The sequence below is a fragment of the Triplophysa rosa genome, linkage group LG4 (assembly GCF_024868665.1).
Source record: "Triplophysa rosa linkage group LG4, Trosa_1v2, whole genome shotgun sequence".
NCBI lineage: Eukaryota > Metazoa > Chordata > Actinopteri > Cypriniformes > Nemacheilidae > Triplophysa > Triplophysa rosa.
In genome coordinates, this window is record NC_079893.1 from 25006259 (window position 1) to 25029599 (window position 23341).

General features: G+C 37.7%; 1 protein-coding gene across 1 annotated transcript in view; it reads right to left on the reverse strand.

The window, feature by feature from the left end:
• The window catches only part of ctnna2 (catenin (cadherin-associated protein), alpha 2), a 436402-nt gene that overhangs the window by 352830 nt on the left and 60231 nt on the right, over positions 1-23341 (reverse strand). The window contains exons 3-5 of the mRNA XM_057332819.1: positions 7796-7991; positions 2547-2713; positions 1319-1438 (exon numbers count right to left, since the gene is read on the reverse strand). Of these exons, the coding sequence (XP_057188802.1) occupies positions 1319-1438; positions 2547-2713; positions 7796-7991 (483 nt within the window). The remainder of the gene's footprint in view (positions 1-1318; positions 1439-2546; positions 2714-7795; positions 7992-23341) is intronic.

The following is a 23341-nucleotide window of genomic DNA, read 5'->3' on the forward strand; positions in this document are numbered from 1 at the left end:
CGAGCAGAATCTCATTGAGCCCCATGTTAAAATGGCCAACTTTACAGCACAAAAAAACATGTTTACAGCCTGGTACAAAAAAATACTTTTGTCTGTATAGGTAATTTTACCCTTCATGACAACTGTGAGGAGGGTGATTTTATTTATAACTCACCCGTTTAACTTATATTAAGCCTTAAAATTCTGCAAAATAGTTGCGTGGCCACTTGAGTGACAAGTGGTTTCAGCCAACCGGGCGCCTCAGCTCCAACTACGTCCCGCCTCTTTGCCCATTTACGATTATCCGGGAATGACGCGTGATGCCAAGATGGCGACGACCGGCTCCGCCTACTTTAGGCTCCATTTTTACTCTTCACAAATCTACGGGTGAAGTCACGGACACTACGTCCCTATTTTATACAGTCTATGGGTAGGCGTCAGACTCCAAACAAGAAGTGACATGGATCTGTATGGGATTACTTTTGTGTCAATAAAAATGAACGCAAACTTTAAAAAAACGAACAAAAATATACAATGAGAAAGAAAAAAAGCACTTTGATAATGAAAACAATAAACTCAATTGCAAGAATGTGACATGATTTTCAAATAAACTGCTATTTTTCTTAACAATTTTCTAAGTTTCGTTTCCTTGTCAGGGAGCTATCAATCAAAAACTCACTAGCCAATCAGCGTAAGCGGCCATAAGTCCTGCCTACACGTGAGATTTGTGCCAGAAAGGCGAACGATCACTTGAGAAGCGTAAACGAAAACTCGGAAAGAGCAAATGAAAAATGTAGCAGCGAATTCAAAACTATTATTTGCACAAACGAAACTTAGAAAATTGTTAAGAAAAATAGCAGTTTATTTGAAAATCATGTCACATTCTTGCAATTGAGTTCATTGTTTTCATTATCAACGTTTTTTTTTCTCATTGTATATTTTTGTTCGTTTTTTTAAGTTTGCGTTCATTTTTATTGACACAAAAGTAATCCCATAGATCTGGTGTTTGTGTGACATCACAGAAAAATACTGGAGCTGGGTGTTTGAGTAAAACTTTTAAGTCCAGGTTGCATGACATTGCCATCCCATTTTTTCTTAGTCTCTTTTCAATTTTCTTCTCCATGACATAAAATCAATCAAACAAAAATATTATCAATAGCACTTTTTAAAAGTCCTGCTCTACATGAATGTTCTTATATACACTTACAGTACTGTATAATGAGCACTTACTAGATACTCACCCTAAACCTAAAGCCAACCCATCTTAATTATGTGTTTTTGTTGAGGAAGAACATTGTAAGTGCAAAAAAAACTAAATGAAAGTAAAATCTCATGATACCTGCTGTCTGCGAGCCGCCACATAGTTGAGTTTGACCATCTCTTTTCCAAACTCTTTAAAGCGGTTGGCCAGGTCCTGTTCATTGGTGGCGTTCTTGACTCCTTCTAAAGCTTCCTCCACCTAAAAGCACAAGCATCAACATACAATACACAAACACATTTAACGCTTTAGTACTTTAAAAAGCATCCATAAAACAAGAAGCAGTAAAAAAAGTCCATAAATGTTCCATAAAGAACTTCCACTGTTGTGGTTGAGTGACGGTTAACTTTTACAGTGAGAAAGTGCTGAAGCTTTTCAGAAGTACTCATTCCCTTGGGATATATACATTATACTGTAATGTGAATTCTTACTCTGAATCAGTTTTCACTGTAACGAGTATTTGGTGCTTTGTGGGACATCTGAAATTTTCTCATCCATATCCTGCTTTCCAAAAGCTGTCTTTGCACTAACCATTCATTTTTCTTTAAATTTTCTAATTTGTTTAGTAATTATACAAAATATAGATGTGAGTAAGCTAAACTAAAACTTGTATTTTCTCAGAGCAACTAGGGAATAAAAATATACAGAAAATAGAATATTAAAACCAGTTGCTAGGATTATAGGTAATAAATACTGTGCAAAAGTCAAAGCACAAACGCAAAAAAGGTTCAACAGAATTGCTTTAAAATGGGCTTATCTTCCTTTAAAATACAAATGCAAAATGTGAAGCCCCACTGATGACCGCCAGGAGAAAAGCGACATGTGAGTATATTATTTATGCATTTTAATAGTTGTGCCAGGAGGATGTCGCTGTAGCAATATGTGCTATGCAAATTGACAGCCGCAGTGAAGATAAAGACAAAACACGTTCCACGTCTCCAAAGTGTCCTGTTTCCATAATACATATCGAGATTATTCTGTGTCCTTGAAATAAAGAGAGATAGGTATGCTTGGATATCTAAACAACTGAGAGGCGAATCTTGCTCATTCAAGCCCCGAGGACGGCGACCAGCTGTGAAGATCAGCCGCAGTCAGGCAGCTTTGAACTGTGTTCAGAAAAAATCAACGGTGAAGATAATGAACTTCCTGGAGCGAGCGTACACTGACACCAAGGGTTCAAAATCCATGCGTTCAACATGTATGTATGAAGGTGTACAAAGAGATTTAACACAGTCATCACAAGCAGCGTGACCAATCAAATAAAAAGGGGCGGGGCTAAAGAGAAAGATAACTAAACAGGAGAACATACGATCTTTAGGTGGGCCAGGAGCCTCATGACGTCAGCCATGTCAGCCAGGATAAGGAGCCGGGTGACGGCAGAGAGAAGGGCGCGGGCGGCGCGGACCATGGTGCCCCTTTTCACGGAGGAGCAAGGGTCATCGGCGAACTCTGAGGAGGCCACGCGCATCGTCTCGCCTGAACAAAACAACCAAGACAAGACAAAACAAATGTTATAACGCACAGCGAATCCCTCAGGCTTTTCCAAAAACAACTTGAACGGAATTAGTCTGCGTGGACATGCCGATGGTTTATTAATAGCCGTGCATCTGTTTATCAGTAATATAAACAGTGAATACTGGCAAGATTGCCAAGAGTGCTCATTAGTAAAATAGCACACTTCAGAAAAATGGAGCTGTTGGTGTCTAGAAAATGACGCAGCAACATGTCTATGAAAAACACGGTTTTATCACTGTTGTGACAACATTTTGCATTTCTAACTGTTTGATGAATGTTTAAGAACTTAAACCACTACGAGAGAGAAGATCATTTGTTACGAAAGTATTGTGGAGTATTTATTGGCCTCTTTCTCTTTCACAAAACAGCACAGCACAAAACAGCATGAATCACACACACAGGGAACACTTATAAATCAAACCATTCATGCTCGATCATGTGGTGATTCAATGAAAAAAAAAAAACAGTCATACAGTAGCAATGCACCAAGTCTACAACAGGGTAAAACTTTTTTCACTCAGCAATAGAGTGGTGCAAAGATGACGCATTTTTGTAGGCCAACCCAGAAGTAAGCGCCGCATGGGTTCCCTCAACCAAAAGCCTATGCATATTTCCCATATACTTTTGGAAGATCGCAAAAAAATAAGCTCTGTGATTAACAAAGGTTTACGATGTTTACATGTTTTGTTTTATCTAGATCATCTTTACAGATTAATACAAGATTTGTTACTTTTGAAATTCAAATACAATCGGCTAACACGTTAAAAGCTAACACGGGGCTATAAACAGACTGCACTACAGTCGCTCGATATCAATGTCACCACCACCAAGCCTCCAACAACTCTTTCAAACTTTACTTAAAATGTCTTCCCTGGTAAGTATTTCGCTTGATGCACAAGATGGCAGCGGTGAGCTTTTGGGACGCCAGGGTCGGCAGAGTAATTTCCGATCGAATAACACTGTATGGGAAAAGGAGGATTTTTGGCCAGCAAATATGGGTGTTGTCTACGTACATAAAAAAGAAGAATGTAATATATCAGCGATATGACAGATCCTCTTTACATTGCTGAGCACTTCGTTAAGCCAAAACAACTCGATAGTGTTATATGACCGGAAATTAGTCTGCCGACTCTGGTGTCGCAAAAGCTCACCGGCGCCATCTTGTGCAACTAGCCCATTGCTCGGTGAATGAATCCCCATCCACATTTTAGAGATTTGTGTCCATGTTGCATTATTTGCGAGAATTATATGCGCGATGACGTCTAACGTCCCCACCAAATAAAGTAGTCGCTTTTCGCAACTTGTTAGCAACCACTGTTTTAAAGACACAATAAAGCTTTACAAATCACAAAAGGTTATAACTGGTGTGTTTTATGTCATAGAATAAAACGTAAATACTTAGAGGTTTTGTTAACCACAAACTTTATTTTAGGCATACACAAAAATCCATTAAAAAAACCCATAGACTTTGGGGCGATGGTACCGAAAGTGCTAAAATGTTAACTCGCTTCTGGGGTTTCCATACAAAAAAGTCATCTCTGAGATACTCTGTCTTACCCTGGTCCATATTTAATTTCATCCAGAACCAAAAGTATCGTCTCACTAGGGTTGGGAATCGTTTCAATTTTATCGATTCCGATTCCAATTCCGATTCTGCTTATCGATTTCGATTCTTATCGATTCCCAGTTTCGATTCCACATTTGAAGTAAAACATTTAGATATCAACCTGTATGGTCATTTAGCCTGCTTATTGACTTGTTTGCAAAATATATTTATATATTTATGAGCACCGTTTTGTGTATATTTACACATAGAAACACCTTTTCTGAATTATTACAATTTGTATTATCATAGTTGAACTACATCATGGTTAAACTGCAGTTACTATAATGCAACTATGGTTAATTTGTGATTCCTGTGCTTTGATGCAAATTCTATAGCTAAACTATGCTCACTATAGTAAAAAAATATCGATAATTTTCATAAGGGCTTTTATTGAGATATCAGCAGATCATGCAACGCATGTACTTTTCTGAAAATATGCACACAGGAATTGATAAGAGGAATTCAAATTTTAATCTCAAGTATCCGATTCCTAGCCTTTCGATTCCGATTCCAAATTGGAATTGATTTTCGATTCCCAACCCTACGTCTCACCATGTGATTTGATTCTTTATTGCTCTGTAATGAGTTTGCATTATGTTTAAATGTGAGACTTTTTTAAGCTAAAGAACACTGTTTGAAACTATAAGACTACGTTGTTACATTTAATTTTGACAGAAAAAGAAAGACCCTACAGTAAGAGTACACAACTTGCATCTGAACAAGAGTTTCAGACAGGACAGAGATAAATAAGAGTTGGCTGATTCATTACCCAATTAACCAAGTCAGTGGCAACAGAAATAAAATCCATTGAAAGAAAAAATAAGAGAAATGGTTGCTTTTCCTTTTCCTAATTAACTTGTGTGGGTGAATGCTTGCATGAATCCCATAAATACGACTGGCTTTCGTGCGAGCGCGTTCTGTGGTACATCTTTGTCAAACACTAAACAGAAGTGACAGAATGCCAGCTATTCTTAATAGTATCCCCACTACTGTCCCTTCACTTCCACAAGAAATGTCACCACCGTCCTTGGCTTTCTACATTGTTTTGTCAGCTTCCCCTTTCCACATTACCGCCAGAAGTTATAATCCGTTCTCCATCATGAATGTTTTAAGCCATCTCAAATCACAATGATCTGAGAAAGTGAACAGAAAGTGAACAGAAAAGACATTCAGGCCGCTGAACATGTGCAACAATCATTCGCTAACAATCCAGGTGCCACATTGCATTAAAAGAATGCTGTGCCCTTATTATTCCAAATAAAATCATTATTATATCCTTTATGAACGTATTACTCGTTTTATCTAATTGCAATTTTGTCATTATCAACCAGTGTTGTGACCAGTAAATATCCCACCGCTGAAAATCACGTCTAAGTGAATTTGGCGTATTATTGACTATGCCTTATTCACGAAACTCTCACCATCTGCTGTTTGTGGTGCAGTAAAGTAAATCTGTGGCATTTTAAAGAGCTGATTCAGGTGTCTGCATCACAGTGGTGGGGTGATGCTGTCCTAGCAAAGTATGCCAAATCTGCAGCAAATAAATTTTATATTATGCAAATATTAGCTATAAATGTATCTTAATGGCTCACTACCTGCAGATAAGTAAGCATTTTTAAAGTTTTAGACACAGCCACCTATAGTGCCCAGAAGACATCAAGAGTCCAGCAGAGCTGATAAATATTAATGACCTGAGCATGGGTTCATATACTACAGCATACTTCACTATTTAGTTAATATGCACAATTTCTTCTCTAAAATCACGCCCACTGGGTCTTTATGGTTCATACAATACCTAAAGGCTACTGGTTTAAAAGAACTGTATCTATTTAAAAAGCTTGTTAGAAAATTCAGAGCTACTCTCAGACCTGCGGTACTAATAAAATGAGCCCGAGCCAAGCCACAGCTGCATGGCAGAATGAATACTCTGGGTGGACCATTAGCAGTCTGACCTTCAGCCTGGACCAGGTTAATGAACACAGTCTGGACATAATGGTCTGAGTAGCAAACCACTCCGGTGAAGTTGGGGGGGGGGTAATGGGACAAAGAAAATATTCAGGTGAAAATGTTGAAGGCTTTTCATTCTAATTGTCACTTATGTTCCTATTTATGTATTCATCAAAAGAAAAATGACTTGGCGACAAAACCGGCCAAATTAATGTTCTTTCTTTAATATGTCACCTTACCACATAAGAGCTGCACTGTTTTTTTTATCACTATCTTTGTCTTGTTTTCCAGCAAGAAAAATATTTCATAAGGTTTTCAGGCTCGCTTTCAATTGTATTTTGTTTTGCTTCTAAAAGTATTGACTGTACAGTTGTACAGTGACTAGATTTAGCTTAGTGTTATATAAGCCAAAAAAATCAATGCAAACTAATTATTGTGCATTAGCAAAAAATGTTGTTTTTCAATGGAAAGACATAAGCGTGCAGTTTTGTTTTTTGACCAAGAGGGGTTAAGTGATAACCAGCCAATCCCCTTGCTCTGCTGGCCAATCACACACAAGCACACAAGTTCAAAGAACCAATCAGACAGTTGTATTGCTTATATGTTTTGCGTAATGAATAAAGTGGCTTTTCTGTGAAAAACATTAAATATGCTACATTATATATTTATTTTCTTATTAATTAGATCATAATTTTAGGTCCCAGAAAAAGATGCAGATTCACCCCGGGATCCCCTGAATAATTGATCAGCAAGTTATTTAATGTAACATTTGTTCACTTTCACTTCCTTATCAAACAACCTTCATAGCAAACCAAATTTAACAACCATAAAAAATAGATTATTATAATAATAATAATTAATATTATAATTATTATAGATGAACTACTAATATAAATTAAAAATAAAATTAAACATTTACCTTAAACGAATATATAACATGTTATTTATTATTTATTTATTTGTTTTTTATTTATATTAGTAGGTATATTATATTATCCAATAAAATAGCATCCTGGATCAAAGTTGACGCATTTTAGCTTTTATAGTTTAAATGTGTCTCTTTTTCTTCTCCATGGCCTTATAATTGTTCTTCGACTGTTTTTAAGGTGATTAATGTTGTGTGAAAAACCATCAATAACCGTTTGCCATTTTCATAGAGGTAATTAGGCTGAGCAAACACTAACTCCAGTCCAGACCATTGAGTTTGAAGTGTTCTGGAGAGAGTCACAGTGTGTTTGGAAACAGTCATAAAAACATTGAAAGAAAGACCGGTGTGCTGCCAGATAAAGGACATAAACAACAGGCACAACTTGGGTGATGAAATTCCTAAAAAAGTTAGTCTAGCGCTCTCCGAACTTCAGCTCATATATCTGCAACTCGATATATTGAATCCAATGTTACGTGAGTAACTTTTACAGTCATACGGTTCATGATTGGCTGCTTGATGGCACAGTGGAGAATCGTTCATGTGGTTCAGAAGATACGCTCACCTTGCTTGCGGACATCCTCTACGGCCGCGATGAGCTCCTCCTTCAGGTCCTGGCTGTCCTTGGCAATCTGCTCGCCCTTTTCTAGAAAGTTCTGAGTCGCCTGTTCCACGGACACAGCCAGAACGTGAGCCTTCTTAGAGCGACCCTTTTTCTTACCGGATGGGCCTTTGTTACTGGTGTTCACCAGTGTGGTCACCTGCAGATGAGAGATGAATGTGAGACAGCTGCACAAATGACTCATCCTAGTATCGTATCAGGTTTTACACACAGTTACACAGAGCTGAATAAATAAAAAAGTATGCCTTCAAGTGCAGTTCACATGATGACATTTTAAATGAGAGGCATCGCGGGAGAAATTTTCTATGTGTGGTTTAGTCAACAGGATCGTTTTTGAGCCATAAGACGTTTATTTCTAGACCACTGGGTTGGAAAAACTCTTGGCTTAGTCCCCTATGAATCAATATATGAACAATAAATATCATTATAAAGAAACTGAGCGAGGTAGCTCTGACAGAAAGCGAATATTTGTAATGTAAATCTTTCAGGCAATTTACTATGTTGATCTACTTGATCTTCAAATCAACACATTGCTAATAAAGTGTGTTTAAGAAACATTTTACGTGATACATGTTGATTTAGTAAATAGTCTAGCTTTAAAGGGATAGTTCACCCAAAAATGAAAATTCTGTCATCATTTACTTGACCTCAGATTGTTACAAACCTGTATACATTTCTTTGTTCTGCTAAACACAAAGGAAGATGTTTAGAAGAATGTCACTAACCAAACAGATCTCAACTCCCATTGACTCTCATAGTATTTATTTTCCCTACTATGGGGGTAAATGGGGGATGAGATCTGTTTGGTTACTGACATCCTTCGAAATATCATTGTGTTCTGCAGAAGGAACAACGGAACAAACCCACACACTATCAGTTAGTGATGCGCGGGTCGTCTCATAACCCGCGGGCCCGTTAGGGCGGGTAAAGAAATTGTCACTTTATTTGCGGGGCAGGTTGGGGCGGGTCATTAAAAACGAAATAAGAAAAAGATGTACGTTGCGTGCAATTCCCTATAGCCTATACTAAATATTTGGGAATATATATTTTCATATTTTATTAGGTTCTTTGATAAGGTTACAATACGTATGCCAACGTAGCTAGCAACGTAACTTTCGTGATGTCCCCAAACCAAACACGTCACGAAAGCTCCAAGCAGCTCCCGCTTCTAGCCGCACAACAACAACAAAAACGGAGAAATAAAAGTGAAGATGGAAGTCGAGGTGCGGGAGAAATTAAGGTCGGGAATTTACATCCTTAAAAGAAAAGAATTTCAAGCTGCTAAATCTAATGTTTGGGACCGGTGTCCTGAAATTTCATCCTACCCATCAGATTATCCTACCAGGCATGCGCACATCAATGTTACATCATTTTTTTGCGCTATAAAATCATCCTACCTGTTGATTTTATACTGCTACGGGAATCTGATAGGTGTATTTCCGTTGTTAAATCATTCTGCATATTTATTTAATACTGGTAGTACAATTTGATAGGGTATTGCTATGTGAAGTGCAAGTTTCTATGGTTCATACGCGTATGTTGTTGTTTACAGGGCGATGTAATCTAATGGCTGTTTCAAAGCACTTTTAGGCTGAAATAAAGCCTGTTTTCATTTACATTACAATGCCTAGAATGTCTATTTAATGTCAACTCGCGGGTGCAGGTTGTAAAAATAGATACAGTGGTGCGGGGCGGGTCAAATAATTTCATAAAGCGTGACCCACGGGTTGGAAAAAACCCCGACCCGCGCATCACTACTATCAATCTTGCAAAAGTATCAATTTTTTTTAAATACAACGTTTCGGTCAATGACCTTCATCAGGTATACCAAGGAAATGTCATTGATTGAAGCGCTGTATTTAAATACATTTTTGATAATTTTGCAAGATTGATAGTGTGCGGGTTTGTTCTGTTGTTCCTGATTAGAGGCTGTGTCCACCGAGGCGTTTACGCCTGCGGCCGGCGTGCTTTTTCAATTGTTTTCAACGGAAATGCCACGCTTTTAAAAAAAGCCATCAGTTGACGTCTTTTTCCACGCTCAGCGCTGGTGCTATGCATTTTTCCCACGATCAGCGCCGGTGTTCGACCGGGCGCCCAGAGTTGAAAAATGCTCAACTTTGGGCAGAACGCTGCGCCTGCAGCGGGCGTTTTCAGCCGAGCTCCTGCCGTATTCAGGCGCGTAAATGTGCCTCGGTTGACACAGCCCCTTACTGACCATTTTTTGGAGGGTGACTAAATGATGACAGAATTTTAATTTTTGGGTGAACTATCCCTTTAAGATCTAAATGGTGCCTGTAGGTGTTGGCTTTACATGAGTCTGTTTTCCCTGGGCTCACACTAAGCAAGTGAAACTAATGGGGACAGAGGACTAAGTTAAGTTCATTGTGCAAACTTTTTAGCTTGAACATTTATCAGGGTTGCTTTTATAAAAAGGAGAAGATAAACACTGGATTGCATTATCTTGATTATTTATTGGACGTAAAGAGAGCTGTCTGTCATTCCCTTAAAAGAGAAGTCATTCCAAAAAAAAACATAGCTTAGACTGGGTTAATGATAATGGATGCAGAGAAACCCACCAAAAACATCAAACTGAGAGAAAATATTAAAATGACCTAACGCAAATGATGAAAAGACTTTATAGAATTAAAGTCCGTTACACAAGTCATGACACTCGATGGCAATGTTTGCAATGCCTCTATGCACTGTCATAGCAAGACCACAGTCCTATCTGTTTAAATGGGACAAGACAATCAACAATTAAACCTGACATCAACTGTACCTTAACTTTTGTTTCCTAAGCTTAATTTGTGCTAAAAAAACACTAGTTAATATCTATCATCGGTCACACATCAGTATAGGGAACAATTCTCGCTGTTAACAAACCATTAACTACGACTTTTCCCCAATAAACTCTTAATTTGTTGCTTATTGATAGTTATTAAGGTAGTTGTTAGGTTTAGGTATTGGGTAGGATTAGGGATGTAGAGTATGGTCATGCAGAATATGTGCTTTATACTAATAAACAGCCAATATGCCAATAATAGGCATGCTAATAACAACTAGTTAGTAGTGAGTTTTGCCCCCTATACTGAGGTGTTACCCTATTATCTAGTCACTCGGTCAATATAGCAAAATCAACTCTGACGTCAGAGTGATCAGTATTTCAATGTAAAACATAGTAGCTTCTGGCTCCCAGACAACTATCTTAAAGATCCTGTTAAACAACCACTGACACATTTCTCAAAATATCTTCTTCTGTGTTCCACAGAAAAGTCTTGTACAGGCTTTAAACAGGGCAAATTCAGGCCAGTTCATTGCGCAAAATGGCAATCTTTGCTGGAATTGTACTGCAATGTATTAATGCAGGCACCAGAATCATCTCTGAACTGCTGCAAATGAGCTGAACGTACCACAAGTCTGGATATGTGCCCGGTTATGAATCTCTTCTTCTTCATTTGATGAAATACTGCTGCCATGATGACAGGAAAATGCGGTTCCTTTCTAATACAATTTGGTTTACCTCTAGTTTTAGAGCCCATTTAACTGTAACAAGCAAACAGTGCTGATGTTTCTGAATCCACCGCTTCCTAAAGTATAATGTGTTTCCTTTGCATAGAAATAAAGCATGTTTGGTCAGGGTAATAATTTTTAGGCTGGTGGAAGCTCGCACATCCTGATAGCAACCACTAAATAAAATGATAGAAATATATTTTTATATCTTCTGTAAAGGGCACAGGACCATAAAATGTTTGTCCAGTCATTGCATTAGATCAGAATATCACCACGTGATAGCCCTTAAAGGGATACCCCACCCAAAAATTCTGGAAATTCTGTCAACATTTCTGGCACCCCACTGCCAGAAAATGTCAGTTTTTTTACAGGATTTGTTTTACTTTTTTATTGTAGAAATGACAACAGCAAAGGAGAATGCAAAGATTCTTACTGCCTTTAAAATACACATTCAGTTGATAAAGTGACCAGGGCATTGCGCTAGAGCAGTGCCAATCAATCGAGCTCCTGAAGGGCCACCGCCTGCAGAGTTTAGTTCCAGTCCGGCTCTCACACACCTGCTTCTCAAGTAAATTCTCAAGTAACTTTGGTTAGCTGCTTCAGGTGTGCTTGATTTGTGTTTGGGTGCTAACTCTGCAGGACAGTGGCCCTACAGGAACACGGTCGACTAGAGCCTGCCTCTCCAGATGCCTGCTGAGATGACTTTCATCATTATGGTCTGGTCAATACTGGCCATGAAACTGATTACTTACGTAATCTCAACATTTCTCAACTAATTTCAATACTTTTCTATTTACGTGGAGTACAGAAACATTTTGGCTCCAGTTAAAGATGGTTAGATTTGAAAATGTCTTTATTGTCATACGGAACGGTTAAAACTCTTTACTAAGAGTTTAGTAGATTTAGTAGAAAACTAAGGTAGATTAAATGCACATAATCAGAACACAGCTCATTCACTTTAAAATCATGGTAAAAATCTAAACAATTCATAGGGTCAACATGATGTTGTCCTAAGGATATCAACCACTTGGCAAAAGCAGGAAAGCCATGACTATACACTGCTATTTCATACTTACAATGCACGGCAGTGTTTTTTGTTTTACTATATCACATACATCATGTTTTACTGCTGTAATGGGTTAACCGGATAAATAAAAGAACATCTTTTATCTTTTTATCGTCTAAAATTACTACAGAAAAAGCCATTTCCACAGTGAAAAACATTCGTTTTTATATAACACGTAAGTTAAACTATATTACCTTGGGTGTTTTGTTCGATGATTCAAATAAATCTCAGAAACAATCTCTAGGCTACATGTCTGTTTTATTCTCGACTACTGCAACGTGGTTATTTATTCTGTTGCTTGTCTTGTCTACAATATATCACTGAACATGGTGCCATCTAGTGGATTCTCCCGAATAACAGGCACAAATAATGGATTTCACATTTCCTTATGACAACCATTAATTTTAAAGTAGTACGTATATCGTAAACCATTTAAATATGTTAAGAAATGTAAATGTGATTGTGTTTTTAATGCCAAAAAAGCGCAGCTCTCCCATTGGGTTCAGTGGGCTTTTAGTGCACTGTTGCCCTCACTAATATGGCGGAGCCATTGACGTATCGCAGCAGCGGAGCAAAGCGGCCAATGCGGCGTCTAGTTATATGTATATATGTCTATGGTGCAGACGATCGGCGATCAAACTGCGGATATGGACCGGGAGGGAATTCGTTCCGGACCCTCCAAGTGCCAAACAAACACGCACACAGGCACGCGTGCACACAAACACAGGCACGCCACGCGCACAAACCAGTGTTGCAGTGACTTCTTTCATCAGGTAAAGCGCGTAGATAAACCATAGCTTTTATGCAGTAGAAAAATGTTGCCGGTACAGCCCCACGAGCGTGAGGTTTTGCTTTGCCGACGCAACTCGTCTTTCTCTTGGTCTATCTGTGCAACGACCGGCAGAAAACAGCAGCACATTCAACTGACCGAGCAAAACAGCGTTTTCAAAATTCTGTCACTGTTACTGACTGCCTGCAGGGGCGTCACACCCGTGGGGGATAAACACCCACACTTTTCCCGGTGAGAGGGTTCAACACCCGCACTTTTTCTGCAGTTTTGCACAAACGCCTTACAGCAGTCGCTCCGTTTCTCTGGCCGCTCTATGTCTGCGCTCGCTGCGGCTGCCTCCTCTCCCCTCCCTCTCGAACATGACACCGGATTTGAGTGTGACCGGCTGATTATTGGCTGTTCTGCTTTAAGTCCCGCCTCTCTTGGTGTGTTAGATTTATCGGTCAGCTCGTGCTGAGGAGGCGGGAACTTATGGTTATCGTTATTTACGTCTCCCTTTTCCAGGTACTTTGAATGAGTGTTTATGCTTTCGAGGTTTTTAAATAAGCTTGATATGTGTTTGGGAAGATGTTCTGTTTATGTTTTGTTGACATGTTGATTGTTTTCTTTATTATATTTCGTTTTTTAGACTAATGCTAATTGCTAATTGGGATATTGTTCAGCAGCTAGCTAAAATCGGTTATGTATGTGGCATGCAATGTATAAATTAAGTGTGATGAAGAAGAGAGGGAATTGACGAGGAGGAGGGACAAATTGTCATTGTTAAAGGCGCAGTTCTTAATTAACAGCGGCCCCTAGCGTTGTATTATAGATTTGCCACGAATCGCTCAGTCCAAACACGACGGTGGCCACCACAGTACAAAAAGATGTCGTTCTCATGTTGATGTGGGGAAGAGATTTTGCGGGCATTAGAAAGACTGTAGAAAGAGCTATGACTTATGTATTACATAAAATAAAAGGTTTGTGGATTTTACGTTTAAAAATAAGGATAAAAGTCAGGCAGGAGCAAGGACATGTGTTAATATTATAAAGACTTTCCAGCGGAGACGCGTTAAGACCCGCGGTACTGAGGCTTTTTTCCAGTGCAATTGATTTTGATATTTTGAGCATTGTTTGTTGATTAGCTGAATACTTTTGTGGATACTTACCTGTTGTGTTTGACTGTACCTGTTGAGGAGAAAAAAGTGAGAAATGATGTCATTGTTTGCATACCTGTTGAAGAAATATGAAAGAAAAGTGTATATTATTTTAATGTTTAAAAACAGTAAATTGTTACATTATTTATACCACCAGAGAAAAAGCTTTGTGTGGGCGTTTTTTTGTTGTTGTTTTTTTTATATCCCCCTTTTCAAGGCGCAAAGTAAGCAAAATTTAGCAGTGTCAGTCACAGTCCTGTCAGACCCATGTCACTATCAAGCTTACCACCGAGTGTGTTATTATACTTTTCTAGTATCACTCTTTTAAAAGGGAAGCTTTTTATATTTATATTTTATAATATATTTATATTTTATATATTCATCGTTTTTATTGTTAACAAACAATCCACATCCATCCCCCGCACTTTTGAAAAGCTTGCTACGCTCCTGACTGCCTGGGCATATGAACATGAACGTTCACGCTAAAGCCTACATCGCATGTTATAATGCGTATTTTCCATTATTATCGGTTATCGTCTGGTATCTGTCTGCTGTAATCGATATACGATTATACGATAACATCGTCACATCACCCGGCCCTAATTGGATAGACTTATTTCTGTAATTGAAACACCATTTTTTATAGACTGTTCTTAGTTGCTTTAAAGATCGTAGTGTTATTATTTTTTATAAGAAATGCTCAATTTTCTCCTTTACTGGAGGCTCTTTGTAATGTTTAGACAGACACACTTCTAATATTTCAACTGCAGCTCATAGTTGGAGATTCACAATGCTGCTGTTTCAACAGCAGACAGAAACTGGGTTTCCATGGAAATGCCCACAGTCCTGTCAAAGCCCATCAACACAAGGTCTAGGTGAAAATAAAGGTTACACTTACTGCAATGGACAGCAGAAAGGGGAAAGAAAAAGGGAAATGTGCCATAAATTAACTTCTATACAAACTTTCAGGTTTTTTTATTTTAATCATCAATTCACACTTTATAAGTTAATAATATTAAATTAAATATTATTTCCCCCACAAATTGAACGATACTAATTTCATCAAAACTGAAACACCACACATAAATGGAAGAATTTGGCAAACACACTGCACAAAGGTGAATGTGTTTTTATGTATGAACCTGTTTATTCTTTTTCCTTCGCTATATTGGTCCAACGCATCCATTAGCTTAAGAAATGAATTTGTATAGTATTGAGTATAAAAATAAGCATTTAAGAAAATATAAAATTGCCAGAAATAAAACCACAATAGTAATTTGTGTGTATCTTACTGTAAATATGGCTTGGGCTTTTAAATATTTTCTTGAGAAAACTGTCATCAGTAGATTTCCAGGGAATTCATGCATCTTGCAATACGTGTCACTTTGCTTAAAGTGTCTGCTAAATGCATACATGTAAATATAAACAGAAGAGTGAATGAGAATGTAATTGGATTGTGGTTCCAGGAATAAGACAGCATCAGGAACATGTCCTACTCAGCATTATAATAAGAGCTGTATTTGAAACACAGTGCAAAACTTTCATGCAAATGAAATGAAGAGACATGGAGAAAATGCAGTTTAATATTTTTTGACTAAACACCCAACTTGCACTGTTTTCCATTTTTCTAATCTCCACCTGTCAATCATGAGTTCTTACGCCTCCCTGTACTGAAGCCAAAAATATGCACCACTGGCTATGTTGACAATAATATTTACACGAGACTACTAAAAACATCATACATCAGTCTGTTGTTCTCTCCATGAACAGATATGGTCACTGTATGATCTTGTTAGCATAAGTCACATGAACTCAGACAGCCTCACGATGCCTTCAAATGATGCACTTGGCTAGAAGAGTCAAGGGAAAGCTTATTATATCTCCATGAAGATTCCTAAGACCACGTTTCAGGTGTCCATGCCAAAACTTTCACGGTTGCTAAGAACGGTGGACATCCACGAAAAAAGATGCATCTAATGCACAAAAAAGCTTGACATCCCCCATCCAGCAAAGGAACCTCTTTCAAAAGAATGCCCTTTCTACGAGCCTACCCACAATATTTTTATTCTGTCAGAGAAACACAAAGTGTGGCAGAAGCCCCCAAGGGGGACCTGAAAGCAAGGGGGGGTCAGGGGGTTTTAGTGAGCTGGTGAACCTAATTGAAACCATCAACCACCCAGCAAAAATGACAAATGAAACAGCCCGGCCAACTTCTAAATGTAGGGAATCCCTGCTGGCGGTGAGGTGCCTTTTAGTGATACGCGACAACGACAACAACAAAAGTGTGACATTTTCAACCTCTGGCCTTTTCTGAGGGTGTAAAAACAAAAGTTGAAACTGGAAAATAAAAGGAAAAAGCAAGACGCGGTAATGTTGAAGGACTCAGAAAAGCAATAAATGTTCAATAAAATAATAATAACTTTTTCAACTTCAAAACGTTTACAAATTTATTTGTATAAATTATCTGATATACTATTTGTTTATACTATGTGAACAATATATTTATATTATTTATACTTTTTTTATTATGAGTGACTCATGATAGGGCGTGTAAAGACTTTGGCAGCTCAGCAGCAAACAAATAAAAAATAAAGTGAAATTGTTTAACGCTTCATTAAATAAAGTTTAACACACCGGAGAATACTGATGTGTGTCCCTTAAAACTCAAAGAAAACAAAACTATCCGGTTGTGGAAAACTCCCTTGTTAAATTCAGACTTTGAAGCGCTACATCCAGATTTCGTCAGTCAGTGAAACGTCCAAACGTTTTAAAATGTCACTATCTCTGTGGGTCTAGTCAAAATTGTACTTTATCAGCTGAATTTAACCTCACGTTTAGCATCTTTGAAGTGTGCTTTGACAGAGTAGTTACTCAATTGACCGCCACACGTTCCAGCACTGTGAGATTTGAGTCGCTAATTGCGGATCTCAACAGAGGTCTGACGTCCTGCGTGGCAGGTGCATTCTAAGCCGGCAAAAAGGATGACAAGGGAAATCGCTGACAGAACGGAGAAAGGGAAGCCCTACGGGATGAGAGAGAACGAGGATGTATATGCTTGAGCTGTTCCTCGGCCCAATTTAAAAGAGCCGGCGTGCTGAGATGAAGCAGGTGGCCTGCAGGAAAGACTGACTGCTCCATGCGGAAACACCTGCCTAACCGTGTCATGATAAAATCCACCACGATTAAACAAATAAACATCTGTTTATTTAAAAACAGCAGCTCGGTGTAGCAGAACAAAGGGGAAGTGCTGAGGGTCCAAACGTGATAAAACTGTCAACGGGATATTAAAAGCCCATGTGCGGTAAGTGACCTGAAAACTTTAAATGAGGTCCAATAAAGGCTGCAGTCCATCTTGAATATATCATCACCAGCTAACAGCGCTGACCTTTCCTGGCGGTCCACAGAGCTATATGGTTCGGTTTTATCAGTGATCAATACTAAATCTTTCAGCAAGTGACCTCAGAGGGCCCACGGGTTAGTCCAGCGAAAGATAATTAAAAGAGCATCACGGTGATGTTTGGATTTCTGCCGGATGTTTTCCAAGCCCGATGTTCAGGTCTGGGGACAGTCTGATGCTTTAGGACTTACTATATTAATTAAAGACACGCTATAGTGAGGCATATTGGTTGAGACCAGAATAAAAATCCAGGTTCACTATTTAATTTGAACGCGGAAAATTATAAAATGTTTAATGCATTCAATGAAAAAGAAAGAAATAAGAACTACATTATATCTATGTAGTTAAAAAAATGTCTTGTGTAATTTACTTTTACTAATTTAATTTACTAAAATAACATATAAAGAAGTGTTATGCTTTTCTTTTCTAAATTCTGGGATAACATCACGCTTAGCACAAAATTAAATAGTCCATGCCAGATATAATGCATAATGTCATTAAAATAAAGTCGGACAATGGTGCACTGATAAAAAAAAATTGTAAAAAGGAAAACACATCATCATCTCCAATGTGAGTCCTTGTTACCTGCTGTAAAAAAGCATCTATATATCTAACTCTAAAAATCAAATTAATCCATGAGACTAAAGAAATTGGTGCATTATCTTATCAGAAGGATCGTGATTTTCCCTCTTCATATCATATCATGTCATGTCATCTCCATTCTTGAGATTTGTATTCAAGGATCTCATTTAAATCGAAGACAACCATAAAGATCGTTCTTGATAGAAAAGCCCTGTGTGGGAGCTGTCCCACTGAAACAATATCCCATCTCACTTACAGTTCAAAGATTCTCCTCATATAATCACTAAGAAAACTGGGCCCTGTCAAGACACTAGATGGAAAATCATTTGTCCTCGAGGTTGCCAGAAGTACGTTCAAATCAAACATGAAGACCTACTACTGTCTAAAGTCATGCCTTCTTTGTACATTCTCGCACATTAACGTCATATTTTTTAAAACAAAAACTGAATCTGCTACAAGTAGCCCTTCTCTTCAGAGCGAGTTGAGTACATTTTGCCAGCAGAACAAAGCAATGAACCTTAGACAGGGTGGATGTCATATTAAATCTGAAGCAAACGACAACCAGGCCGGGAAGGGATGTGCTGTTACGCCTCACAGACTAGTTAATGGTAACTTGACTTTGGTTCATGTTCGAACATTCATGGGACTCATTTAACCTATGTAATGTGTCGTAGTATTTGAGTATTTAAGAAAATATTCAGCAGCAAACTATGTTATTATAGTTTGACAAAATCTAAACTATTAAAACAAATATTGATTAAATATTGATGAAAATTGGTCTAAATATTATTTAATAAAGTTAAAACACTAAAATTATAACTGAAACATAACTAAAAATAAATAAATATTAAACTAAAATAAATTTAATTTTAGCAACCAATACAAACAAAAAATAAAATGACAAAAGCACATAAAAAGCACATGAAATGTTAAAAATTAAACTAAAATAAAAAATATACAATAAAAGCTATAAAATAACATTAATAAAACTACAATAAAGCTAAAAACAAAACTATAGTAACTGGGCATGATTATATTTCTTGAGATTTGACTGGAAAAGTACACTTGATATAAAAAAATTCAGCAGTCCACAAAGCCATGATTACAAGATGTTACAGATTTCTTTTTTTACAATATACACCCATCAAAAAATATATATGTACATAAAAATGTTTATCAGGCTGCGTAAAAATAATTGGGCTGCACAAAATTGGAGAATTGTTGTAAATTCTAATTGTAAATTTTGTAAATATATCATAATATTTAAGTAAAAAAATCTAATTAGATCCTTTTTTATAATCCTTATAAAAATGAATATTTAAGTACTACAATTTTTAACACGTTTTATATACAGTACATCGCCGCTTCTGAAATTGGTCAGCCAAGTGTTACTGTTACAGCAAATAAAAACAAATCTGACATTTTTATAGCAAACGAGTGCCAAATTGAAATCATGATATGAACATTTGCAATAGTTCTATAATTTCAATATACAGTATTGTGCAGCCCTCCCAAAATGATTATTTGGCCAACTGTTTATGCCTACTTTAATCAACTCGCATTCATTCACAACAAAATCACGAACATCTCATGTTGCCCTTAAAAGTATTGGCAATGCTGTTCATTCCACAGCTCAAAAATCTGCAGGCAACCGCTCCTGACAAGCCTCAGTTTTGCCATTTTCATCCTGCATCTTAACATTTCTGTTCCTCTCTAAATCTTTCCTCAAATAGATACGTTGCCTAAGCTTTCTGGGAGAATTTGCTTAGGAAACGATGAGCAGCCACTCTCTCAGGCTGCAGAGGCATTAACCCGTGGACTGTGAGCTTACAGCACATAAGAAGCTCCGGCTATAGCAGATGACTCAGCATGTCACGTCGGACCTCGGCAGAATTATAAAGCGGCAATTCCGTGGCCACACGTCAATTTTGTGTTAGTCACAGTCAAGGGCTTTAAAGAGCAAGGGCACTCTGAAGCCTCTTAACCCTGTTGCTCGGCCTACTTTCATGTCGGTCGTCTTGGCAAAGACACATTCCTGCCTCCGCTCGAAGCCAAACCCACCCCCCAAGTTAGTTTACTCGGTGGTTGCCGGCGGGGCTCGCAGTTGATTCATTCATATTCAACAAGCCAAGAGCAAAAGCTGTAAACAGTGCAGCCCATCAGGGAGGGATAGAAGCGTGGCAGCGAGGTGAACATATTGACTCTTTTCATTTCCCTGATCAGCTCGACCGCCAGCGAGTCAGAGAAGGAAGTTCTTTGTGATTACATCGATATTCTTCTCATCCTGAACATCCACAGCCGCTGTAGCTGTGATTGTGCTGTGATTTGAAAACCATAACTCAAACGCGACCCGTGTCTGAGATCAAAGGCAAAAATTAATTTGTTTGACATACACAATGTTTATTTATTTACAAACAATGATTAAGCAACATGATGCAAGATTTGCAAGATCTGAAGAATTTAAATCAAATAATAAAAAACAATCTAGTCTATCAAGTCACTTTATAAACTTTGCACCAAAATAAAATGTTTCAATGTTTATATTTTTATTATATTATAATAATTAATTAATTACTAATTATTATATTATAACAATAAAAATTAGAGGCGTTATTATATCATGAGAACAAGGAATCACAATAGTCTATTGATTCATTAAGAAACATAATGACCACACAAAATGTCATTAAATATTCCTAAATATTTTTTTATACATGATTAAAATATTATGAACAAAATTAGCAAATCACTAACATATACTCACAAATAATACTGCCTTAATTATATCCCTTCACATTTAAACACTCCAGCCGCTGCACAGTGCACTATGTATATTAACACAGATGGCCTGAAAAGCCTTAGCCTAAGCATTTTACTTTCTTATCTCATTATACAATAACATAGCTCAATGCTTAAGTCTTCTCTACAGAGACCCGAGGCAGACACAAGGGCCATTGCTTTAACTTCTGGATGTGGCACAAAAAAAAAACCTTTGGACGCCTGCGGTACATTATTTAAAGTCGTTTTAAGGAATAGTTAATTCATCCTAATGTTGTTCAAATTCTGTATGGCTTGCGTTACTTTGTTGAGCACAAGAGAAAATGTTTTGAGAAATTCCTTAGTCATTTTGTGTCCATACAATGGAAATCAATGGGAGCCAACAGTTGTTTGATACAAATTTGTAACTAAACTGCTAGCTATACACCCTGTGTTAATGTCTTCCCAGACTCCAAGATTTGACCAACCAACATGATACGTAAACTATAATTTTATATGCAGACATTGCTCTTCAATGCAACCTGAGTGCTTGGACTCATAAGGTGAATCTCCTCGCTGCGCATTAGATGAGAAATACTGTGGGTATAACATCTATTCATGACATCAAAGACTGTGTTGTTTTATCAACAGACATCCAGAAGCAAAAAAAAAACTGTAACAAACTGCATAAAAACACAGTCCTGACACTTCTGATTCCACAACAGCACAAAACCTGCAGATTCGTCATTGCTCACAACAGGCAACCTGACGTCCAACAGCGTCTTTATTCACTGTTTAATGTGGTGAAGCTTTGAATTATTGGTTTGAAGAGACAACACTTCCCTGGGAGGGGTTTACTATGTTGACCATACGCATGGTAAAGCAAATAATGCAAAAATGGCCTCAGAAACACTGCAATATCAAGTCAAAACGGCAGTTGGTGGCCCGGTTTGAGGATTGGGTTTCCTTCGGTGACCTCGCAGTGTCTTATTAATGAAAGGTTAACAAATAAGAAAGTACAACGAAAATTTACAATCACAATATTTGCACATGGATGAAGCTCTGGGGTGGTAACGTAATGTGCACAACCAATCAGAGCGCAGCCAGATCGATCAAGACTTGAAGTGTAAATAGGCTCTAAATCCAGCACTTTATTACACACATTGAAAGGTCTTATCTTGGTAAATGCCTCTGGGGGCAGGAGAATGAAAAAATTAATGACTTAATTAAGTGAAGCTAATTTTAGTCTGACTTTCATGAAACAAAAGACATAATGTATACAAGTCTAAACATCTAGATAAGATCTGGGATTATTTTGTGCACTGTACTGTGGATGAACTGCCTACGTGCAAAGAGACTTCTACAGCAATGTGCAAATAAACTCTGATATGAAAAGAAAAGCCGCAGGGTTGAAAAAAGTAAAAGTTTGCTGAGTTCTTTTTGATAGTAGATAAAGGTTACACGATAGAGTTAGAGCAAGTAAGAAACAGTCATGAATACCCAAATCATAAAGTTCATCAAAAGTTCAACTTTAACTTTTGTTTATTATGTGCTGTTAAATGAACAAATTATTTTTATTTATTTTTGCCTCACCTCCTAAGAATGTTAGGCATTACAACTTTCTAGCTTCAAAAAAGGTACAAAAGCACAAAATGACAATATAAGTGATCCATATGCACTACAATCCAAATATTGTGATTGACTAAAATTGACTGAAGTTGTTTACTGATAATCTTCAGAATTTCAAAATCCAGATTTTTCAGTAAACCATTCATGCAGATTCTTCACGAAATGCTGAAAAAAAATACAAAACAAAATACATTTGTTACGGTATGTCCATATTGAAACAACATCAGAAAAAATATCCAACATAACACCTCTTGCTCCAAACATACTGTACCTCAACAAATATATCAGCAGGGGCGGCGTTAGGGGTGGGCTAAGGGGGCTGAAGCCCCAAACGTTTTCAGTAAAGCCCCGAATGTTTTATTACCATGTCGTGTACGAATCACTTAGGGGCCATTTACATTTTGCGTCTTTTGCGCGTCTACCCATGAGCAAATGTGAGTGGGTCCTTCTCCGCACTTTCCAGCAGCTTCTGTTGCGTGGTGAGTAAGACGCGTGACAAGTAGTACTGACGCTACATATGAGTGCAAGATCGAATCCAGCCTTTTACGGACTACATTCACATTAGGACTGAGCGATATTGACCAAAATTCATACCTCTGTATTTTTGTGATGAAAGGCGATA